The sequence below is a fragment of the Emys orbicularis genome, chromosome 5 (assembly GCF_028017835.1).
Source record: "Emys orbicularis isolate rEmyOrb1 chromosome 5, rEmyOrb1.hap1, whole genome shotgun sequence".
Taxonomy (NCBI): domain Eukaryota; kingdom Metazoa; phylum Chordata; order Testudines; family Emydidae; genus Emys; species Emys orbicularis.
The window spans coordinates 96791155-96816350 of record NC_088687.1 but is presented as its reverse complement, the minus strand read 5'-3'; the positions used below and the strand labels follow the sequence as shown (position 1 = coordinate 96816350).

The 25196-nt window shown below is 42.1% G+C and overlaps 1 protein-coding gene across 2 annotated transcripts in view; it reads right to left on the bottom strand.

Annotated features, from left to right (window-relative positions):
* Positions 1 to 219: 219 nt before the first annotated feature.
* The window catches only part of GABRA4 (gamma-aminobutyric acid type A receptor subunit alpha4), a 59220-nt gene continuing 34243 nt past the window's right edge, over positions 220 to 25196 (bottom strand). For both annotated transcript variants that reach the window (XM_065404602.1, XM_065404601.1), the window contains exon 9: positions 220 to 753. In XM_065404602.1, coding sequence (XP_065260674.1) covers positions 220 to 753 — 534 coding nt within the window. The remainder of the gene's footprint in view (positions 754 to 25196) is intronic.

Genomic DNA, 25196 nt, shown 5'->3' with positions numbered 1-25196 from the left:
TGTACCCATTTGGGAGAGAGAAGCCAATTTCTTACCCTTTATTCAGCGATGAGTTAGTTAATTGTCCCAATAAACTTGTTCTTTGCAGTGGGAACCTAGCACAGAGCCTAGTAAAATAAGAATTAATGGTCTCTTTTTAAAAAAAAAATAGTTTTAAAAGAAGGAACCCTGCAACAAATGTGTTATAATAATTAAGGAAACTACTACATAGCAGCAAAACTACATTAGACTTTCTGATTTTTCCATGGTATCCTTGGATAGATACACTACCCAGTAGACCATGTTAAATGCTCCAAATGTGACAGGAAATAGAATGCGTGCATATTTGTCTATCTTACTAGTGCCAGAGCTGGAAGCAGGGGGAGCAGGAGACGGAGAGATAGCAGACGGCTTTACAGATGCTCCCATCGTATTAGCTGTGGTCTGAATCTGTTCCAGTCTAGATCCAAGTAAATGATGAATGGATGGGGATCCAGCTGTGGCATGCTGTGTTATGCATCCAGTTAAAATTGGGGTGGAGGGAGGAGCTGGAGGAGTAGCTCTTGCAGAAGACAATGTTTCTGATACATTGAGGCGACTGAACGGGTTTGGACTTGATGCTGAAAGAGACTGGGGTGTAATGTCAGAAGACCCCTGAGTTACCACAGAAGGTTGGATGGAACTGTTTGCTGTGTCAGTTCGGTTCCCACCATCGGCCTCTGACTGTGCCATGGCGTTTGTTCTTTTCCTCACATTTGAATTGGCATCTGTAGCCTGCAAAGTTACAAGAAATAATATTAGTCATTTTTAAAATAGACACAAATAGAAGTGATGGGAACTTTTTAAACAAGCCCTATTATGCTAATATTCATATCAAAGTTATCTTTGAACTTCAGGATCAAGCTACCATCTGCTCATGAACTTAACTGCGCAAAAAAAAAAAAAAAAACCCTGAACAAGAAATCTCCTAGTGGCTATAATATTGACATGGCCAAATCCGAAACTATCAGCATCAAGTGACATCAATTTAAACTTGATACCATTCATCTAAGGATCCTTGGCTTGTTTTTTTTCTCTTTTGGGGCTGTGATTGGGAATAAAAAGCCCATACTGAGCCTCAAGGAGTTAAAGGATAATACTTGGCCCAGGTAGCTCCACCCCTCTGGGCTTGCTGAGCATGTGCTAACTGGAGGAGCAGGTTAAATGGGAGCTCAGAAGCCCAGGCAAAGGGTGGTGGACAGACTGCAGGAGAGAGGAATGCTTCTCCAGGAATCTAGACAGAAGGTTGAGCCTGAGAGGGGACCACAGAGCAGGTAAGGCCCCCAGACAGTGCCTTCTCCATCCACCACCCCCAGGGCCCTGTCCTTTGGACTTTTTTTTTTTTGGTTGAGAGACTGACTGTTTGGCCTATAGGGGCCATGCCCCAAACGGAAGAGCCCTATTGGCAGGAAGTAGCCCAGGGAAGTGAACCTGGACTTACTACAGGGAGGATCCTGCTGCTGTTGCTGCCTTGTGCTGGGACCCGGTGGAGAGAGAGGGCTCAGGTCCCACTACCACACCCCGTAAGGGCCGAGGCCCAGATGTAGGAGGAAAGCTGAAGATTCCTGGCTTAAGGTCAGGAACAGATATTGCTACCACCCTGACAGGGAGGCCTGGGGCAGAAGTCTGGTGTTCTAACCACTAGGCCACCCCAGCCTCTGATCCCACATCACACATGGAAGAGAATGTGGGGAGCACAGTGTCCCAGACCTGAAAGTTGGCCAGAAAAGAAGGGGAGATGGAAGGCACAAATAGATTTTGAGAAGTTGCTGAAATGGGCCCTAGAAAACCATTAACAGGTAGCCCAGCAACAGCAGCAGCAGAGCTAATGGCTCCAGCACTCTCTGCCCAGCAGCAGCAGCAACAGCAGCTGATTAAAGAAATGGGGACACAGCAGCAGCTCATCAAGCAGATGATTATGCTCATACAGTCACTGGGGGCAGCAGCAAGTCTCACCAGGGGAGGGGGAGGTACCACCCTAATGCCATCCATCCTGGTGAAACTGACAAAGATGGGGCACACAGATGGCCCAGAAGCATTCCTCATCACATTCAAGAGAGTCGCTGCCATGACTACGTGGCCAGTGGAAAGCTGGGCCAACCTATTGGCCCTCTACTTGTCAGGCCTGGTCCAGGCTGCATACTGGGTCTTCAATGTGGTGGCCACCCAGGATAACACCCAACTCAAGGCAGTAATTCTGGGTGCCTGAACTTCTCTCCTGAAACCTACCGCCAGTGGTTCCTGCCAGGAGGAATTCTTGCTTGGGGCTCAGCCCTGGGCCATTGCCCAGAGTCTGAGAGAACATTGCTGGTGGTGCACAGGGGTTTAGGTGGCATAGAAGGTAGGCATGGAACAGTACACACACATCCTCTCTACAGGGGTATGTGCATGGATTATAAGGCAACATCCTGAAATTCTCAGAGGTCATTGCCCTGGCGGAGAACTCTCTCAAATCCCTCGGGTCCAAAGCAAAAATGCCCAAAGTCAGCCCGTCATGAACCCAGGGCATACATATTACTGACCTCCGAATCCAGCCAAAGGTTCCCTGGGAACTGGGATGCCCAACCACAGGGGGTAAGGATACAAAGGATACAAAGGTCTCAAAAGAGCCCAGAAGTCCAACCTCAGTCTGTTAGGAGGGATTTGGACCCAATGGCCCACAGAGGCCATTTCCACCAGGAGAAGCAGTGATGGGATTGCCTTCAACAGCAGGGTTTTGCTTTGCCTGTGGGCAACAAAGCAATTTTTGGCAAGACCACCTATTCATGGATTGTAATTATGAGCAGGCCTGGACCTCGGACAGCCAGGCTCAGAAAAGGGGCCCAAGGAAAATGTTAGTCCAAATGGACAGAGTGACCATTCAAGGACTGATCAGGGTTTGGCTGTAGCCAAACCCTGGTCAGGGAATGGCTGGTGGGGCCAGGAGGGAAGCACGGAGGTATGATCTACCTCCAGTTCATCCACGGAAATATACAGCCTTAAGCAATGAGAGAGATGAAACTGACTGTGCAAAACCGCACCAAGATGGTACAAAGACCTGGCCTATCTGGTCATCCTGGCCAAAGACCTGGCCTATCTGGTCATCCTGGGGTGTGACTGGTGGTTTTTGGAAGAGGTTGTCCAGAGGGTGTCACATCCCTAGTGGAGGCAGAAAATCTCCAAAAAACCTCAGGAAACAGACCTCAGAAAACAGGAGATGGCCACAGTGGTCGAGGAAGGGTGCCATAAGAGGAGTGCCTAGGAGATGTCGAGGACCCAGAGGAAGGACTGTCCTTGATAAATGACCATGCACTGGGGTCACACTGGAGCAGTAAGGGCCCACCACTACCTCTCAATGTAGGCTTGTTGTCTAGCAAGATGGACTTTGTAGCCTGGAAGCAGCAGATTATATAATCCACTCTTGACCTAATGAAAGAGTATTGGCAGATACCCTTGATGCCCGAGTCTAAAGAGACAACTGCCTTCTCCATCCAATTTGATGGTATCAATTTAAGACCATGCCCTTTGGGATCCCTGGGGCCACTGCCACCTTTCAAGTGCTACGGCCACATGGGGCATAAACAGCCACCTACATTAACAATATTTTCATATATAGTGAAGAGTGGGCTGACCATATAAGGCACATTATTGCAAACTACAAGCTCTTATGGAGGCAGTGTTTATGGCCAACCCAATCAAGTGCTACCTGGCTGCCACCAAAGAAGTCACTTACCTGGGGTATATAATGAGAGGGGGGAAATTACTATCTCTGGTGGACAAAGTCCAAGCCTTAGCAGATTGCTCCATCCCCTCCACCAAGAAGCAAGTTCGCTGTATATTGGGACTGTCGGGGATGAATCTCTGACAGTACCCCCACCTTTGCTACCACTAATGACCCTTTGATGGACCTGGTAAAGGATTCAGTACCCCAATAAATCTGTTGGATGAAAAACTGTGATGAGGCATTCAAAGCATTAAAAGACCAGTTGATCCTGGAACTGGTGCTATTCCACCCAAAGTTCACAAAACCATTTATTGTGCAAATGCTCAGGGCACTGCTGTCTCAAGAATTCAGTGTAGAAGAGCATCCCATCCTCTTTCTCAGTAGAAAGATGTTCCCCTGAGAGGTGGCATGCTCAGTCACTGAGAAAGAGGCCCTGGCTCAGTCACTGAGAAAATCGGCTGTTGCTGTCCTGTGATATTACTTATGGAAGCAGCCCTTCTGTCTAGTAGCAGACCATGCATCTCTCCTGAACTCCATGAAAGACCACAATCCATGCATCGTACAGTGGTATCTCTCGCTGCAGCCATATAGCTGCTACATGTCCCACCGCACAGGCAGGGAAAACAAAAATGGCAATTTCTTCTATGAGCCAGAGGAGACATGGATCAGCCCTGTGACATCACAACTTGGTGGCTGAGTGGGAGGGTGTGTGATGGGGTATCCAAACCCCACACAGGGCCCGAAGGTGTTAAAAAGACAATACTGGGACCAAGTAGCCCTGCCCCTCCAGGCCTGCTAAGCATGCTCCATCTGGAAGAGCCAGTTAAATGGGAGCTCAGAAGCCCAGGCAAAGGGTGATGGACAGGCTGCAGGAGAGAGGAATGCTTCTCCAGGAAGCTAGACAGAAAGTTGAACCTGAGAGGGGACCACCCAGCAGGCCCCCCCAGACAGTGCCTTCTCCAACCACCACCCCCTCTGAGAACCTGTAGGGCCCTTGGACTTTTTGTTGTTGTTGAGAGACGGACTGCACTATAGGGGCCAAGCCCCAAACTGAAGGGCCTCTTGGTAGGAAGTAGCCCAGGGAAGTGAACTTGGACTTACTGCAGGGAGGACCTCGCCAGAGTTGCTTTCCACAGGGCCCTGGATTGGGACCCAGTGGAGAGAAACGGCCCAGGTCCCCATACCACAACCCTTTAAGGGCTGAAACCCAGATGCTGGTAGAAAGCTGAAGATTACTGACCTAAGGTCAGCAACAGATATCGCTACCGCCCTGACAGAAGGGCAAGGGGCCAGAAGTCTGGTGCACTAACCACTAGCCCCCCTTGCCCTCCAAGCCCCCTATGACAGCGACATTCATATTTTTAACTCTGGGCTCAGATTCACTGGTATGTTCTTACAGCTTTGGTGATGTAAAACAGCTCTAAATCCAGCTTTTGGTAAACTTGGTTTACCTGCTTTGTATCACTGGTGCAACTCAAAGCAGCTGGAGTTCACCAGGGAATCTGGCCCCTATTTCCCATGTTGACATATTGTGGCCCAAGGATACTGACATACTGTACTCTCCTAGATGCCACTGTGTGGTAATTGCTGGCAAATGCTGACTTTTCAAAGGCAATGACTGCACTCCACATGCAGTATTTTCAAGCTCAAATTGTGTTATGAAGCAAAAAACTGCAGATTTAGAATAACTGCTATTAAAAGGCCAAGTGGGTGGAAACTTCTCTTTATGTATTCCATATACCCTTTCACAGCATACATTTCATCTTGGCAGCAGAAAGTTATTCACTACTTTATACTCAATTAGACATTTTTATTTTGTTGAAAACAGAAAAATAAATATTCACCCCAGTTTTTTGTTTTAATCGATATACATATTGAAATACTGAAAAGATCTAATATTGAAATATTACACCAAGTGAAACACAAGTACATATGCCTCTACCAAATGATTACATGTAATTTCATCTCTGTACTGTGATTTAAAAAAACCATCAAAGCCCGCTATAGATAATACACTAGCATTCCTTTCCTTCAACTAATATCCAACTAACATAAAAGATAAGACATTAAAATGTGACTTAGAAGTGGAAATAAACAGGTCTAAGAGCAAACAGGCTAGAATTCCAAAGTCATGTGGCTATTTACCATCACCACTAATGGACAGGCTGCAGCAGACCTCACCAACAATGGCAGCACTCTTGATAACTCCTATCCATCTGACTAAACACACACACACGTATCTCTCTCTCCAAAACAAACAAGTATATCAGGAATTCAGGAGAGTTATATTTGGTAAAGTGATAACAGTACCTTGAAAACAGACTGCCATTTCAATGTTCCATCCGCAAGGCACTGTACCAATCTTAACTATTTAATACATTTAAATAGCAATCACATAAAAACGGAGCTGTTGCAAATGTCACATCAGCAGCTTTACTGTGGTGTTCTGCAGGATAATTCCATTCTTAGGTGCCTCTCTCTCCCCATTCATTCTAGAAGGAGCCCAGATGCCTACCGCAGCCTTTGTGAATCCCATGCTTTCCTGGATGCCTAAAAGTCTTTAAGTCCCTTTGTGAATCTATCCCTTGGTCAACAGATTACCTACTGTAGCAAACCTGCTTTATGTGGCTTGGAGGAATTAATGATACACAGCCCAATGATGTTCCTGAAATGAGGGAAACAATTTTGCATGTTTGCTAGCAATAACTGATTCTCCAGACCCACACTGTCGTTGAACTGATGAATAAACTAGTCTTATTTGTATGAAAAGTACTGAACCAACAAATTCTTCCAAAATGTGGGAAAGGACAATAACGAAGAACTTAAAAGATTTCATAATATAACCCATAATCATTAATGAAAGAAAAACACAATGTGCTGAAAAGTTCTGCTATCACTGCTGGATAAGTTTGAACATTTAGGGGTGGCTCTAAATAGAACAGCAAGTTCAGAGCAATCTACGTTAGGGGAGATATTGTTCCATCTAAAATTGAATCTACACTTCTAGCTATGACAAATACATACAACCCCTAAAAAGGCATTGCTATTTCTAGATGTTAGGGACTTTCTGAATGAAAAGGAAACACAATTTTCAAATCTAGAAAAGAAATCTTGAAATAAAAAATAAATACAATGGAGTACAGTTCCTATTAGAAGTCAGAGGTTGCCATGTAGAAGTACCATCACAGATAGAAAATACCAGATATTAAGGACTGTTTATTCTAGCAGAGAAAGACATAACAAGAGTCAATGGCTGGAAGTTAAAAGCTAGACAGACAAATTCAAATTAGAAATCAGGCACAATTTATTTTTTTAAACAGAGAAGGTGATTAACCACTGGAACAAACTATCTAAGAAAGAGGTGGATTCTCCATCTTTGAATGTCTTCATATCAAGACTGGTGGCCTTCGTGGAACATATGCTTTAGCCAAACACAAGTTAATGGGCTCTGTACAGGGGTAACAGGGAAATTCTATGATCTGTGTTATTCAGGAGGTCAGACTAGATGATCCCAATGTTCCTTCCAGCCTTACAAATCTATGTAACAATCAGGGAGAAAATATCCACTAAAATTAATTAATTCTTTTAAAAGTCTCCTTATTCCTTTTGTGTCTGATGATTGCTAACACATGAGCACTCAAGCTTTATTGGCAAACATGTACCCAGAAAGTGAATTTCAAAGATTGCATGTGCAAGTTTTCTCAGAAAGTGAATTTTTAACTTCAAACATGCAAGTTCTGGCACCAGAAGTGCTTATGTAATCAGGGAACACAGTGCCATGTGACTGATCTGACCAATCACACAAACAATACGGCTCAAACATGTAGTATCAGTGATCAGTTTATAGGGTAAAGTTTTTAAAAAGATATTCCTCAAATAAACTCCAATAAGGAATACATTTGAAGAAACTGTGTTCTGCCTGAAGATCTTCCATGAACAGAAAAAAACCTAAATCCATTGAATATATATGTTTCAAATTATGCACTCTGCTTTAGTCCTGACAACAAAAGCTCAACAGTAACCTTCAAAACATCAACAAAAGAAAAGGCTAAATCGCAGGGTCATAAAAATATAACTCTCCCTTTAGCACCAAGACCATGAGCTGATATATTGTAGAATTGTATTTTTCATAATGCAAATAATGTAACCACAAAAGCAAACAGATGGAAATATTTTTAGCACATGACTTAGTGGTTCCTTAGTACAGCACTTTGACAAAATGTCAAATATACAGTTGTGATGCTTTTATTTACCTATCAATGTTGCAACCATGACATTTTCTGGTTGCAAAATGTTCTAGTTTTAGAGTATATTTCATGCACACACCTGTACCTACTATCCTCAAAAGTTTATATTTACATTTTTATCTAAAAGGTAAAACACAGTCCCTGCAATTTCATGTATATCCTCAAGAAACGGACGTCAAAGTAACTGACCACTGACAGCATATGCCAGTTCAGTTGCAATATATTTATTTCAGAATCTCTCTTAGGTTTTAAATATCTCCCTTTTCCATTGCCGCTGCTAATTGCCTTGTTTGTTTATTTATTTATGGTGCTGCAGCTTGAATAAGTGAAGGGCTGAATTACTCTGTAAAAAGAAGGGGAAATGATACTTCCTGAAAGCAACACTAATGATTCCATTTGAAATAGAAAGGCTAAGTCACTATTCAAACTGTATTGCCGCATGCACAGATGTGCAGTTTGCATACCTCTGCAACAGGGTTGCTTATAACCCCAAGCAGATTTTAAGATATCTAAATAAAAACTAAAATAAAACTATACATTCAGTATGAGTTGGAATGTGCATTTGCTGTGACGTCGCTGTAAGCTGACTGTATACCAGACTGTGAGAATCACACATCAGCTGAAGGCTTGCAACGCTTAAACAGATGTGATTCACTAACGAGCACTGTCCAAACCAACAGTGCTGTTTTGCAGAAAAGATAGCACTGGAGTTCTTAAAATGGGTGTATTAATCTCTTATGTACAGAGCTATTAGTATATACGTTTTGGCTCTACTTGGGTGACATGCACCTGCAGTGCAGAGGGCCAGTCCAAAGCCCTTTTTACTATGTAATCTCTGTATGGGGAGAGAACTGGGGTGAAGCAACTGTATAAGGGTGACTGCATTCTCCTCCATGTGACAGACAGTGTCTCCATGGCAGCCCTGCACAGATCAGCATGGAAGGCTACGATGTGGGTGGGTTTGATCAGCATTTATATGAATCCATTAATCCCACATATCGTGCACACAGAGGGGTGCAGCCAATATTCCAGCCGATAGGTTGGGATAGGAGTTATGGAGTGGGGACAAGAGAAACAGTTACACACTAGTCCCAGGTTGGGAGTTTTGGATTTAACCCCCTCCCCTCCCCTCCCCTCCTGCAGTTTACCTGCAGAGAATCCAGGTACTTGAGTTTTATGTGGATGGAGAGAATTTTGCCCCTTATGAATAGCAAGTCTCCAATCAATATGGGCTAGATTGTAAAATAGCTGCATGGCCCCAAGAACAAAGAATGAATTATGATTCCGAGTCACAATTCATCCCCTGGCCCCCACTTGCCTTATCATTTGTTTTCATGGACCAGCTTAATTTTGTCCCACCCCCCACCCCACCTTAGTGCCCCATCAGCTGCTGCTTGTAAATAAGAGGAGGTGCATCCAGGGTTCCTCCTACTTTCTACTCCTATCCATTCCCTCCCCTTCCAGTTGATCCTGGCAGGGAGTAGTCCCAGTTTTCCCCATTGCACCTGGAATTGCAATATGAGCAGGAGGAGTGTTGGGGCAGAGTGGGTGGGGGGAGGAAGGGGTGGCTACTTCCCTAAACAGGCAAATAAGGGCAGGAGCAATCTAATCCTTTAATCACCATGAAGCCCTGTTTTGAAATTGTCTTAGCCAGTGAAAATGGGCTAACCATGTATTTAGACTGTATTAAACTTTTTTCTTAATATTGCAGGGGGGGAAAGGTACACACACATATATAGAGAGAGAGAGACACTCTGTTGTTCACACTAAAATTTACATTTCTGAAGACACCATACAGATTACACTTCATTTTATATTGTCACTATATAATATTGTACAATAAACCAGAATAGCCTGTGGGATTCTGGTGAATTTTGGACATCACCTGCTGGCACCATAAAATGCCCAATACATGGAAATTAGAAAGCATATTTGGAGATTTGGGGCCAAATTCTGTTCTCAGTTACACTAGTGTAAATCCGTTATCAATAGAGGGGACTGCACTGGATCTTCCACCAGTGAAACGGAGTTTAGATTCTGGCCTTTGAACTATAATATAAGCAAAGCCGAGTCATATTACATTGCATCCAGAAAAGCACTGATTTCAGCCAACCCCTTATCAGTTTGATATCCTTTCAAGAGCCTTCTAACAGCACCAAGAAAAGCAACAATGGAACTGTTTAAAGGCCCAGTCCAATTCCACGGAGGTGAATGGGAGTTAGATCAGACACTACAATGCCAACCACAATATAGACTTAATATAGCATTCCACTTCTACATTAAATGTTTCCCAAAACTGTGCAGGTCTAGGAGTTGTGGTGTATGCCCTTGGTGAAAGAGAGGGAACAATATCATAATGACAATACTAACAGCACAAGGAAACATTTTTATTTATTTTTGTTTTGAGCACCTATTGCCACAGCAGCAAAGTATCTGAATATCCAAATTACACAAACCTACTGGCAATGGGTAACATTTAAAGTCTTGGATTCTGGAGGCATAAGAACTAGTGGGGAAAAAGCAAAAATTAAATGGCTTTGAGGCAACCTAGAAGGTACAGTGATTATCCAACTAAGTATTCATCCCAGGGGAAAAGCAGGGAGTGGTACAGCCAACCTCCACCACAGAAGGGCAGCTTTAAGCTCCCACTGAGGTGCCGTACAGAGACCTCCAGCAAAGTCTACCCAGGAGATTCTCTGAATGATTACCAGGCATCAGGATTATGATTGGGACATCGATGGTCGTGCCTAATCATCGGAGCCATGGAGGTGGCCAGGCCTGGAGAGCAGAGCAGAGCTAAGCCAAGCTGGAGTCAAGAATCAGGACCATGGGACATCCGGGGACTTGGTCAAGAGCAGAATCAAGGTTGGGAACCAGGGATCAGAAGCTGAAAATCAGAGCCAATGAGTGAGTGGGAGACAGGTCAGGAAGCAGAGCTAGAAGTCAGGGCCAGGGACCAAGCCAGAGCCAAGGCGTGAGCTGGAGCCATCAGAAAGCAGCACCAGAACTCAGAGCCTGGGGTGTCAAGGATGGAGAAGGGCAGGAACTGAAGTAGGCAGAAGAGCAGGCTGGGCAGGAGCAGGCACAGGAAGCAGGACCAAGTGCAGCTGCAGGCCTGGAACACATTGAGCAGACAGCAAGCTCTAGCTGCTCCTGGGTTAAGTAGTAGCTTAGCTCTGCCCCTCCACCAATCAATCACACCGCCCCTTCCAGGATCAGCTGTGCCCACTGTGTTACTAGGAGACTGACACTGCAGCAGCTGGCTCCCTGATCGTACCCCCTCCTCCACCCTGAGGGTACCTTTTAGGGGCTTAGGCCTTAGTTTTCCTGGGTTTTTCTGGTGAAAAGTGGGTACAAGGTCTGGAGCATGAATATTCCCATCTGGTTCCCAAAACCTTTCTTCCAGTCCACCAAGTGGTAAAGTCAACCTTGGATTCACTTAGAATCCAGGATTTCTCTGATTTCACATTCTTCCGGACCCTGAACCTCCACAGGAGGGGGCTGGTGGAGCAGAGTGGCCAGGGAAGGGATGTTCTGTGTAGGGCTTCAGGAGGAACAACTGAAAAAAACAGGTGGACTTTCAAGGATTCGGGTAGGTGGCATTGGAATGTTCTTCAATCTCAAATGGATTGAGGGTGGTAGGTAACGATAAAATGGCAAAGAAATGTAACCAACAGATCTGCCATTGATTAAAATTATGGACTGTTCAAAGATATTCTAAGTTCTTGTGATTGGTGAGGACCTGGACTGGGAACTGAGCCTCCTACAAAAGATGTCTCCATTCTTTGAATGCTGTTTTAATTGCAAGCAGTTCCTTGTCTCAGATACCATTTTTTTTTCAGCAGGAATTAGCTTACATGAATAGTATGCACAAGGATGGAGTTGGTTACAAGCATCTGCATTTTGCAAAAATACAGTCACAACAGCAAAGTTCAAGGCATCTGCTTCCATGGTAAAAGGTCTGGCAAGGTCTGGATGCACAAGACCATGGGTAGCTGAAGTGAACACTTTCTTTAGCTGATCCAAGGCAGATGTTCTTTCACCGACCAGACAAAACAAACCCATTTTTGAAGGAGTGCAGTTATCAGTGCTATTAGCCCGGAGACTCCTTTACTGAAGCACTGATAAAAATTGGCAAATCCAAGAAACCGCTGAACCTCCTTTACATCTTTTGGAATGTTCCACCCAATGATGGAAGACACTTTCTGTGGGTCCACTGTTTGGCCCTCAGGGGGGAAATGATATAACTAAGGAACTCGATGGAGTCCTTGTCGAATTTGCGTTCCTCTGTTTTGGCAGAAAGGCAATTCTGATGAAGTCTATCAAGGACAAGGTGAACGGATTGATCATGTAGCTTCTGGTTTATGGAGAAGACAAGACTACAATCTAAATAAATAACAAATCAGTACAGTATGTCCTTGAAAATGTGATTCATGAAATGCTGAAAACGTAGCCAGAGCATTATGTAGCCCAAATGGCATAATTAATTACTCAAAATGCCCATATGAAGCATACAACTGCAAAGTCTTCCACTTGTTGCATTCCCTGATACAAGCCAGACTGTAGCCTCCATGAAAGTCCAGTTTAGAAAAAACTCTGGAAAAGCCAAATCTTTGCCACTTATTAATGAACTTTTTGAAAGGGTATCTGTTTCAAACTGTCACTCTTTTCAGAGCCTGGTAATCAACACAGGGCACTAGGAGCCATCTTTTTTGCCACAAAAAAAAGATCGGGGCCCCCTTGGTAGAAGGATGAACAAACTCCTCCTCTAAATTCTCACTGAGGTATTCCCGGAGCGTTTGGAGTTGTGGTTCTGAGAAGTAGTAAATACGACTGAAGGGACTGTCAGCCGGCTCTGGGCTGCAGGTCAATGGGGCAATCATAACTGTAATGCGGTGGCTAGACAAGTTAATAGTCTGATAATGAGCTCCACTAGAGCCTAGTCAGTGGGAAATGATAGGAGTTGTAGCATGAACAGGAGCTAACACTGATTCAGGAAGCTGCAAAATTTCCCATAGTCATTGGGAAATTGGGCCAGCGGCAGAATCTTTGGTTTCCTAGGGACCTGGGCAGCAAGACCTGCACCTGCAGAGCCATGAGCTGAGTCTCCAGCATCTGCAAGGTGTCCATTAATTCTCTCAGGGTAATGGAGGTCAAACCTGATCATCGGTCTTTGTCTCTTGGGCTGCACAAACTGTCAGGATCATGATCCAAATGTGGATGGTCACGCCTAACGGTCAGAGCCAGGATAGTGGCCTGGCCTGGAGGTTAGAGTGGAACTGAGATGGGCCGGAGTCAGGGTTATGGGCATAGTGGAGAGCAAAGGCAAGGATGAGAACCAGGGATCAGAAGCCAAAAGCCAGAGCCAATGAGTGAGCCAGAGAAGTGGTGGGGGAAGCAGAGCCAGGGGGTATCAAGGAAAGCTGAAGGGCAGGAACTGAAACAGGCACAAGAGCATGCACAGGAAACAGGACCAAGCACATCAGCAGACATGGAACACATTGATCAGCCAGCAAGCTCTGGATGCTGATGAGTCAAGTAATAGCTTAGCTCTGCCCCTCCATCAATCAGGAAGCACAGTCAATCAGGCAGCCCCTGCCAGAATCAGCTGCACCCAGTGTGTTGCTAGGAGACTGACTCTGCTGCATGGCTGGCTGACACAGTGAGAAGGATGAGTCGAACTGAACAAAGGAATAAGGTCAGGTTTCAGGAAGAACCTAGTGCGGTGTGGCAGCAGGCACTCAGGAATGCAGGCTACATCCCGGATGCTACCCCTCGGACAGTAGATTTGGAGCATGTAACACTGGTCTCAGATAGCATGCTTAATAAAGATCTCATTCCTGCAATGCCACCTGCCTGCCACATCACTTATTGCCAATGAAACAGGCACCCCATCCCCACTCTGAGCAGACCCACCCACTCTTTGGGTGTACTCACCAGTCTGATACCCTCCACCTAGGTAGGGGTTGCTATGCTGCATCACATTCTAAGAGGACTTTCTGCTGCCAGGAACCTGCAGTCTTGGCTCTGCCAGCTGTGAATCTTATCCAATAAGAATATTTTCAGTGAGCTTTTACAAATCCCGAAGGATCCGCATGCCCAAGTCACATTAATTTTAATGGGACTAGAATGTGCAAATCCCTTAGACAGTTTTGATAATCTCCATTTTTGTATTTTGCTCTGATTCCAGGGTCTCTTCAATTGAGGAAGAAGCTCTGCTGCTGGCTCTGATGTGGTCAATCCCAGAAACCAGTAGCAACAGCCTCCCATTTGGGTGTAACTGCTATGAGAGGCTACAGTGCAAGATGTGGATTTTCAGACAGCCAAGTTTCAGTCTGCTCCGGATCTCAAAGATTATCACTAACACCATGGAATTCAGTGCAGACTTGAGCATAGGCATTATGCATTCTCAGCAGTGGCCCCACTTAGGAGGCAGGCACCTGGATTCTGCATCAGCTGGCGCTTCAAAATGAACTTCAAGGACTACATTGCTGTAATCTAGTCTGAAGGTGAGAAAAATGTGGAGGAATGTTGTAAATCCTGTGAGAGAAGAGTGGTAACAGCCTCTTGGCTCACCATACCACAAGACTGCAAAAAAAATTTCTGGAAGTTGGACAAATAGTTTGACCTGATGGCAGAGATATAACAACTCCCTCCCTGTTATCAGTAGGGTTCAAACCCATGGCCTTTAGCATCACAAAGCAGATTGCTACCACTTGCTCTAACAGAGTAATTCCATTAGGGGATAACAGCCTCCTGCTGTTAATAAAGCAGCCCCTAAAGGGGGTGATGGCAAACACTATGCTAGTGTGAATTCTGTACTTTCCCTGTTAAAGGCAGATGAGCATGTGAGAGTGTAATGACTTCATAATGACTCCCTGCACAAACCTCTACCACTCAAATGAGTAACTCTATTAGCTGGCAGCAACAGGAGATTGTCCATAAAAGGGACAACATGCCACACACTAATGATAACACAGGTCACACAGATACTGTGTCTGCCTGGTCCTCTAAATCAGTGGTCTCCAAAGTGGGGTGTGCATACCCCAGGGGGTGCACAAGAGGATCCTTGGGGGTGCGCGGCAGGAGGAGCGTTTTTTGTTTTTTTGCTTCAGCAGTTCGGGCGGGAGTCAGAGCGACTTTCTTTTTTATTTGCTTAGGCAAAAATGGTAGAGCTGGTGCAGCAGGGGGTGTGTGTTCAAAAATTTTTTACTGATAGGGGTGCGCGATCAAAAAAGTTTGGAGACCACTGCTCTAAATGATTTACATAACAAATAAGCTTGTATTTTTCAGGTTAAACTAGAGCTAATTTACTGAGGGGCCTATCCTTCATCAATGAAGCCAATGGAAGTTTTGCTACTGATATCAAGGTGAGCAGGATAAGGCCATTTATATTATAAACTGTTCAGAGCAGCAATCTTCTTAACTGCTTGTAAAGCACCTGGCACTGATTGCTGGAGTTACACCAATAATAAATAATCAAAAAGACTATGCTGGGATATGATCTGAAAAAAACAGAGACCCATGGAATGATATATTTATGATTTCATTTCTCAGAGCAAAATATATTCTGGTTATGACAAGATGAGGCATCTCAAATGAGATGCTGGGTGCAAGAGAAAAAATTGTTCTAAAAATGATTGGCTGTTTCTAGCACATCTTCTCAAAGTTTTATTCTCATTTGTTTTTTCCTAGAGTAATAATGTGAATATGAAAGGAGTGTCTCTTAATATTAGCATCTATTGAATACTAAATAGATGAATTAAAGTGGACTGTTCTTGAAATAAGATCCTCTAATAATCTATTCAATTCAAAATAGGTTTATTTTCCTTATCAGTGCTAACCATTTTGGCAGTCAGCCAATATTTTGGCCAGCTGATATTTCTTTAGTGAAGATGGAAACTCTTATATTTCAAGCAGTAATACCAACTGCAGTGTACAATTGGCTTTTGAAATCCTTATTGTTGTCAAACAATTTAAAGTTCTTCCCTTAATATTAAATAGTCAAAACATTCTGAATGTTGTTTTATAGATTTTTTTTTTCAAGGGGACTGATTGCAATGGACAAATGACTTGTGCTGGCTCTTCTAAATCTCAAGAATTTTCAAACACAACCCTTTAAAAAAATCTTAGTGCAGAAATTCAATCTATTTGACTTGGCATGAAGGTAGGATACTAGGCAAACTTCCTTGCAGGCATGCATAAATATTGTAATTAATGCTGCGCCCTTCTCTTTCCAAGTGGAAGCACATGCAATTGACCATAGAAAACACAATGGAGTATGCTGTTAGCATAGTTCAACATAGATTGGATAGATTTATCATTAAATCTTATGGCAGGTTCCTGCAGCAAGGTTGTGTTGGTCACCTTATATGAGAAAATACATCACACCACCAAAATAGAGTAATAAATCACTCACAAAATCAACTCACAGATCATTCCCTGTGTCCATAAAGTAAGGCTAAAACCACTGGTTATTGTTGTTTGCTATCACACTAGAATGATTTTCAAATGAGAGTCAATCAAAAAACTCTTCAATATTTAACAAGGTTTGCACACTATAACAGCTGTTCATCTAAAGTGCAAATTTTGAAACTTCCTCTGAGCATACATAATCCTTGACTTGAGCCCAAAAAATCAGGTACTAGATTGTTTTTTTCCCATGTTTTACCAGTTTATGACAAGCAAGCCAATTTTGCACTTCAGTGAAGTCAGATTGCCAATTTAGCATGAACTGAAACAGTGCATAGTAGCTGACCTGAGATTTACAACTGGATCAACAACATATTAATATACACACTGAAATGACAAATTTAGTCATGTTGTTTTAAAACAAATAAAACAAATCAACACACCCATTTTATATCCCCCGTGATGAGACCTGGTCAAGTATAAAACAAGCAAGTACATACATTTAAAATATTGCAGGATAGATGTCTTAGACAAGTCACAGGAAATGCAAGCAATGATAAAAGTATTTATAGTGCATCAAATTATGCAAACCCTACTGAATATGTCTGTGATGCAAAATATTGAGAATTGTGCAAGCTGTAAGAAAGTCATATGCTGGTGCAGCATTATGCAAAGTTCTTTGCCAAGCCCCTTTCTAGCTCTCAGGGAAGTGTTTTGAGAGTCCTCTTGGAGCACACTAGTGTTCTACATAGCAGTTTTAAATCATTCTCTTCCATTTAAAATTGCTTTCACAGTTTGTATGAGGAACATGCCCTATTGGGATCTGAATCCAAAAAAAGTAAATCTACTATTAGTTCAGCTAAAGAACTATCAGTAGTAGTAGTGCATAAATCCTCTTTGTAGGTCTCTAGCCATTAGTCTCAAGACTATCACCAACTGCGGATAAGCAGGAATGTGATACGTTTACGGTCACATATTTGCAAATCAGCTTCAGACCTATTTTGAATTGAGTAAGCCACAGCAGCACTTCAGCAGTCCTGGACCCAGACTGCTGAAGTGCTGCTGCGGCTCCTGGAGCTGCTGAGACAACACTTTAGCAGTGCTTTGTCCGCCTCATCCTACTCCAGACATATTCAGAGCAACCTCATGGAAGGTCCCAGGACTGCTTTTGCAGCAACTGTGCACTGCAAGGAAGCTTTCATTGCTATGGAAGCATGTTCTTCCAGAGCTGTAACAGTCCCTTTATGACACTAGATTCTATAGCAGTAGGGTCTCTGTTTAGGTCAGAGATACTGTACCATCAATTCAGAATAATAGGCTTATTGTGTTGCTGTTTTAAAGAGGAAGGATATAGCCATAATATAGACTAAAAAGGGTTTTACAGTTATGTGGAGAAAAGCAGATGTTAAATTCATGTGCATGTGCACTCTCCATAATTTGGCAGGCCCAGAGTTAGAGTCTGTCTTCATCCATGGCAGTATCACTAAGGCCAGGTCTACACTACCGCTGTAGTTCGACAGCTGGCAATCGAACTTCCGGGTTCGATTTATCGCGTCTGGTCTGGACGCGATAAATCGATCCCGGAAGCGCTCGCCGTCGACTGCGGTACTCCAGCTCGGCGATAGGAGTACCGCGGAGTCGACGGGGAGCCTGCCTGCCGCGTGTGGACCGCATCTGAACCGCGGTAAGTTCGAACTAAGGTATGTCGACTTCAGCTACGTAATTCACGTAGCTGAAGTTGCGTACCTTAGTTCGAATTTGGGGGTTAGTGTAGACCAGGCCTAAGATTTCAGTAATTTACAATCCACATGCAGGTTAACTTAATGTACAAGAAGAACAGGGAGTAATTTAATGTCACACAGTCAAAGTGTGGATTTTTCAAAATTAGAACTCAGTTACTCATGCCAAAAGGCACGCATTTTATGTGACTTCAACTACATGCAACTTTGCCAGCATAATAATGGTTCTTCCACGAACAAACTGAGTAATTTTGTTTTCAGATGGTGTTTCTTAGCCACTAGTGCCACAATTCCTTAATTTACATATGCAACCACTGCAAAGCACATGTAAATAAAGTGCAAATATGGCTAATAGGAAATTGTGAAGGTAAGGGTGGTCACCTGTCTGGATTTCAATATAAATTTGGAAGATTTAGGCAAAGATTCTGTCAATAAGTACAGTACTGTTTAGCCACCCCATGAAAGCCTGCTTTTATCCCAGTTTAGAAACCGTTTTCCATTGCACTGTAATCCAAGAACTCTTTTCTTATCCTGTCCGCTGTTTCCTAGAGAAGCGGTGATTTCCAGTTACTTCAGGAGGACGTGACAGCTTGCCAAATTGCATGAGATTTGAGGTTTGCCATGGAGATAACATGTTCTCATCAGTGTAAACAACAGTGGTCTTCCTATCTTTAGTATGCATCGTTCACTTCTGCCCCTCCCCCAGATATTTAATGTTGATTATGTACTATAAGAAAATCAAAAATCCTTTCTGGCCCTGATTCACCATGTTGCCATGTCACAGCAAAACATATAAACTTGGAATAGAAATCTCTTAGGTTGATGTTCCAGAGCCAGGGGGATCAATATTTACAGAAGAAATGCATTATAGATTTTGTTTTGCCTAGTCCTAGTAAAATCTACACCTGCACAAAGGACAATGAATTCCTTTACAAAGAGAGAAGAATACCATAGTGCACAAAAGCTATTTCTAAATTCTATTGATTTCCAAATTATGAATTATTATGGGAACAGAAATAATAGTTATTGAAAGCTACTCTTTATAATCCTATCTGTAATTCCAGATATTCAACTGTGTCATATCACCCCCTCCAGCTGTGCAATATTTAGGCTCAAGATTTAAAATACAAATGCAAAAAAATCATGCAATTTAGATAAGGCCAGAGTCTGAGAATCAGGAAATAGAACTGAATATGGAAAAGATCCATTAGGTCTATTTGTTTATCCCCCATTGCAGAATTGTTCCCTAAAGTGTATTCAAAGGAAAAGAGGAAAGAGTTGATTAGAAATGAGAAGGACTTTAAAAAAGTGTTTTCTCCACTTTTCAATTCTCCAGTGACCTTAAATTCTCCTTAAATTTGCTACAGTGGCTTGGTGAAAATGTCTTTGAAAACATACTAATCTGCCTGAGGGATTTTTCCAAGCTTCTAACAGCTTTATTTCCTCCCACCCTCATCCCCTCAGAGTATAAATGAAATCAGCTAAAATGTCCCAATTAGCATAGAAAACTGACCCTAAAGTTTGGTGGTGCTTGGGCTCACCTGTACCATAAACCTCACTGCTCAGTTTTTCCCATAACAATTTTCAAACCAAGAAAAAATATTGAAGCCACAGTACAAATAACAATTCAAATTTAACTCACAGGTTGATCATAAATATCTTTACAGGAAATAGGCAAATTGATTCTTTTTGTGGATGAATACACATTCATATAAATGACGACTATTGAAATGACAACTTTAAAAAAAAATGTAGCCTTTTCCTTGTTTGTTCTTTAGAAAGCATAGTATTTATTCAGAACTATCTGAAAATCCTACTCCGTCCAGCCAGGGGCTTAGTCTCCTTTTGTGTTTTTAAAATGTTCCAAGATATTACAATATTTGGCTATTTTCAATATTTACTTTCATTAAAAACTAGAAGACAAAAAGATCTGATAAACTGGTTTGATACAAATCTTAACTGGGTTCTTGAAGCCAATATTAAAACAACCACCATTATTTATTTCAATGGTGAAACTGAAGAGTATTTACTTTTCAGTGGATCTGTTCAATCCTCCCTGACTGAGGAATGCACTTAAGCACATGCTTAAATCCACTTAAGCATGTGCTTTCATTTATTAAGCATGTGCTTAAGTGCTTTCCTGAACAGAGGCCTACAAGAACAACATTATCTATTTATGCTTTAATTTCCAAAGTAAGTGCCTGATCCAAAACCCAACTAACTCAATGGAATTTGACTCAGGCCTTTGGAGCTTAAAATGAGTAATGACAGGGACGAGCCTCACAGTGCCTAGCTTGCATTTCTGGCAGTTCTTTATAGTATTAGAAAGTTACAAGAATTAGCAAACTGCTACACTTTCTAGCAGGCTTTGCAGGTGGGAAGCACTCCAGAAGGACATCCTGTTTATTTACAAGAAAGCTGCTGTGACAGAACTCCTGTGGGAACAACTTTAAAGTCAAACAATTTTGTCACATTGCTGTCATTACAACCTGATTATCCATGGACAGACCCAGATCTGTAACTGAATGGATTTTTTTTTTATTTACACCTGTGGGATCAGAATCTGATCTCCTAATTCTAATACCTTGATTTCCATCTCCCAAGAACTACTCTGCTCACCTTCCAAAGGAAGAAAGCTTTCACTTTTCTGCGGCTGCCTATGAAAATGTTCCACGTCCTAACCGTATCAAAGGTATCATCAATCCAAGGTTTCTGGAGAGGGACCATCCAAGTTAATAGAACTCTTTGATTTATACCTTTCAGAATGATATTGCTAATGTGAAATACTAAGAAGCCCATTTAAACTACTTGCAATGTTGGCAGGTAGGCTCCATCCTGTAAAGACTTACACATATGCTTAACTCTACTGAAGTCAATGGGACTACTCACAGTATATAAAGTTAAAGACATGCATAGGGCTTCTCAGGGCCTTAGCAGGCTAACAGTGATATTTAAATAGAAGCTGGACTTTATCCTCGGGTATCCAAATGCTCAGCATGCACATTGAATCACTACAGAGTTAGTCAGCTAGTCATCACTACCGGACCTTTCAAATAGGGTTTAGTATGAGATATGCCACTCACTCTAGACCCACATCTACTTTCATCCCACACAGAACTGCTATCTCATTATTACTCTAAACTACTGATAGCAGAGATGCTAATGAAACTAAAGCGATAGAAAATTGTTGACATGTCAAAGAAATTATTCACAGAGCACTGAAAGCTTCCTCCTTTGCTTTATTTGATCATGCTCCTCCTTTTGCATGACCACCTGACATTTTTAAAGGCCAGTATCTCTCATTTGGTTCCTGGCTAGATTTAACCGCTAAACACCACTACTTTTTGTTTTTAAATGCCTAAGACCATGGAGATAGAAATGAAACACTACTATTACATTTTAAAACTCAATCATTGTTCCATTTTCTAGCATTATTTAAACACTTGTGTAACTAAACAGCTAGGGCTGGAATGTGAGTGACTGCACGTCCATGCAAGGGGGTAAGAGAGCATGTACCCATCCATGGGCTATCTGAACATTAGATCTGGTCATGTTGGAGCAAGCAAAGCCACTTGCCACTTTACTTCCTCTTCAGGGCAGGCTCCAGCCCTCTACTCGCTGGCTAGAATAGCTAAAGTGGGGACGGGGGAGCTAATAATGTACTGCCACTATTAGAGCAAAGAGGAAGCATGGGGAGGAATTGTGGGGTGCACCTTATGCATCTCTCCTTGCTCAGCACTGTGCCTGAAGTCACAGGGTGAAATCCTACCCCATTAAAGCCAATGGCAAAACTCCTATTGGCTCAGTGTGGTCACAATTTTAACACTCAAACAACAATGATGAGAGAATATCTGGCATGTGCTAGGTTTGGATAATAAATGACCAAAAACTATAAGATTTTTAAACAGACACCCAATAAGCCAACAATACTTTAGCTGGGTTAGTAAGGATAAACGAAGGGGAACCGTGTCAGTATGAATTACATCTATTTGTAACTTTAAGCTTTAAAAATATTTGATTTAATTTTAAGTGCTCAGAATGGTAGGAAAGGGTTTGTTTAAACTGACCTACTTTTTGAACCAGACATCCCACAGATACAGTGAGAAGGATAAAGATCTTACTAATAGTGCTGAAGAGATTTGCTTTTTAAAATGGAACTTTTTGAAATGACCCAAAATGTGATGAAATTCTTCTTTAACACAAAAGTCAGTATGTCTTTAAATGGAAGTGAAACTAGCACAGAAACATAAAAATAGAACCATGATTCTGACAAACCATAAATCATTCAGCTTCTTCCAGCACTGGGGTTGCCAAGCCTCCAGGCTTGTCCTGGAGTCTCTAGGGATTAAAGATTAATCTTTAATTAAAGATTATACCATGTGATGAAACCTCCAGGAATACAGCCAATCACAGCTGGCAACCTTAATGACATACAATATTTCTGCTTTTCCTAAACAAAGATCAAAACATACAGGTCCAGATTCACTCTTGCTGGTGCAAGAAGGTGCTAATCTGCTGCCCGCCCCGCCACCCCAGGGTTACACTTGAGGGGGGGTAGGCTGTGATAGGTGCTACCTGTCCTCGCCTATTGGTTTGGGTCAGAGGAGGGTAACTCTAAGCTCTGCTGCACTTTCCTCAGGAATAATGCAGGCAGAAGCGGCCTAGGAGAAGTGCAGATTCCTTGCATCCTGGATTGCCATATCCTATCTCTTTACAGACTGGACACACACAAAACATCCCACTACCCATAAGCCCAGGGCAGAGGAGTGTTATCTGGGCAGATATAGGTGACCGATTTCCTGTCTACTGGACAACAGTAAAGGAAGCTGACATGGTGGGGAGGAGGTAACCTCAAGCACCGCAGCACTAAGTGCCCCAGTCAGAAGGCAGGGTAGCCAGAGGGGCTGAGTGGGCATGGAGATAGTGAACTGAAGGCTTGGGAGAGGACAAGGAGCTGACAAGAGCAACAGAAAGGACCTGAAACTTGGAGTAGAACACTGTGTAGGGAAGGCATGTCTCTTTGTTCAGAAATTGCATATGAAAGAAAGTAAGCAACGCATAACTGAGAATACACTTTGAACAAAGCCCTTAAAAACAATAAGGCATGGCCCTTATTTCCCATCCTTGACCTTCAGAAGTAATTGCTACCCCCTAAGATGGAAATCATAAGAGAGGGGAAAGAAAAATATTTTTTCCTCAAAAGGCCCAGTCACCATGTTTCTGAATAAATATTGACTTCACGTTGACCCGCTACTGTATGTTAAATCATTGTAGTAACAAAGCAATTTCTAATATAAAAATAGTCACAGGCCAAATTCTACCCTTCCAGATTATCCACACAACCCTCATTGATTTCAACAGGAGCTGCACATCAGAGAATAGAATTTGACCTACTAATATGACATGATTTTCCTGCTCATGTGAACTGATTACTCTTTTGCTATGTTATCAGCACTTTCTACCAGCTACAGAACAATACTAGGAAAAACTGACTGCTATAGATATAAACACTAACAAAATATTGACAATTTTTTATGGGCACAAACTGGAGACAAATAAAAAAAAAAATCACAAACCAAGGCAGTTTTTGTTTGTGACATACAAATTACATTTCTTACAGGAGCTGATACAGCCTTGGTAAATGTAATACAATAAAGTTATCAAATTTAAATTAGCCTACAGAGGTATCAGTAAAATGAGTCTCTTTACAGGCCTGATAAGAAAAGTTATTATTATAACCTTGACTGACAGTGGAAAACAGAAACTGCTTGTGTCTTAATGAAATAAATACTTGGATATTTACAGTATGGCCAAATACCAGAATTAAAACCAATCTCAAGAAGAAGAAACAGCAAAAAGAATAAATATTTGCATCTCAGTATGAATAATGCAAGAACACTCCCTTTCAAACATCCCATGTGATGTATCCTGTGTACCACTAAGCTCTTTAATTTAAGATATGGGGCAATGCTTGCAGCAACACCAGTGCATCACAGTGGAGGCTCAAGGGCCTGATCCAAAGCCCATTGAGTTCCATCGAACGTCTCCAAGAGTCTCAGAAAGACCATGGCTGATAGGAGGGAGGAATGAGGTTTGCTGTAAAGACATCAAAATTGGATCCCAAGATACCAATCCTGTAATTTGTTTCGCAAGAGCAGAGTCAATTGCAGAACTGAGGCCCAAGTATGGAAATAAATCCACTGATGTCAGAAAGTTGTGTTAGACTGATTGAGTAATGAGCGCATTGGAATATATTGGTCTGAGTTAAAATGCATCAGATTGTCAAACTATGCTCTGAAAAAAACTTACTGTTTTTTTTAGACAAAATGTAATTTAATTTAAAATATATTAGGTCAGTCTGATTCATGATGTAAACATAGCGAAGTAAATGTAATTACACAAAAGAACAACTAGTCACATCATACAGTCAATATCTTTGTCAAAGTATGTTGTAGTCAAAGCTATGCTACCTCTGGTATAGATTTGCATAATGCAAATGGACACCTCCAAATAGACCAGAATGCATTTCTTTCCAATGAAACAGATTTTCCTTAGAAAGCTATCAGACATTTGGAGAATGGGCTTTTGATTAAAAATCTAAATATCTCTTTAAAAAACCACAGTATATTGGTCTGAGTAATATATACATTGACTTTACATAAAAAACACATTTTAAAATTGTTGGTCTCATGGAAACAGATCTAATGGATGACATACATACTTGAAAAACTATTTCTAATTATAAAATAATCTTAATGTTATCAAATCCTATTATTAATTTGCTTAATTCTTATGTTTATCGGGCTGTACAAACCCCCTCCATCACAAGGGACAGACCTTCATAGTCCAATATCCTGCCTTCCTCATACAGAGGCCAGTGCTGCAAACCCATGTTTATGTGAAATACTCCACTTAAATTATTGGGATCATTCATATAGATAAGGAATACTCATTCAGGAACAACAGCCCAGAGAAGGGCAGAACTTAGTTCTACTTTTAATATATAGCATTTTTTGGTTTTTTTTTTAGTTTTTTTGCATAATATCAGTTATTGTCTTTTTGTTGTTGTTTTGAGGG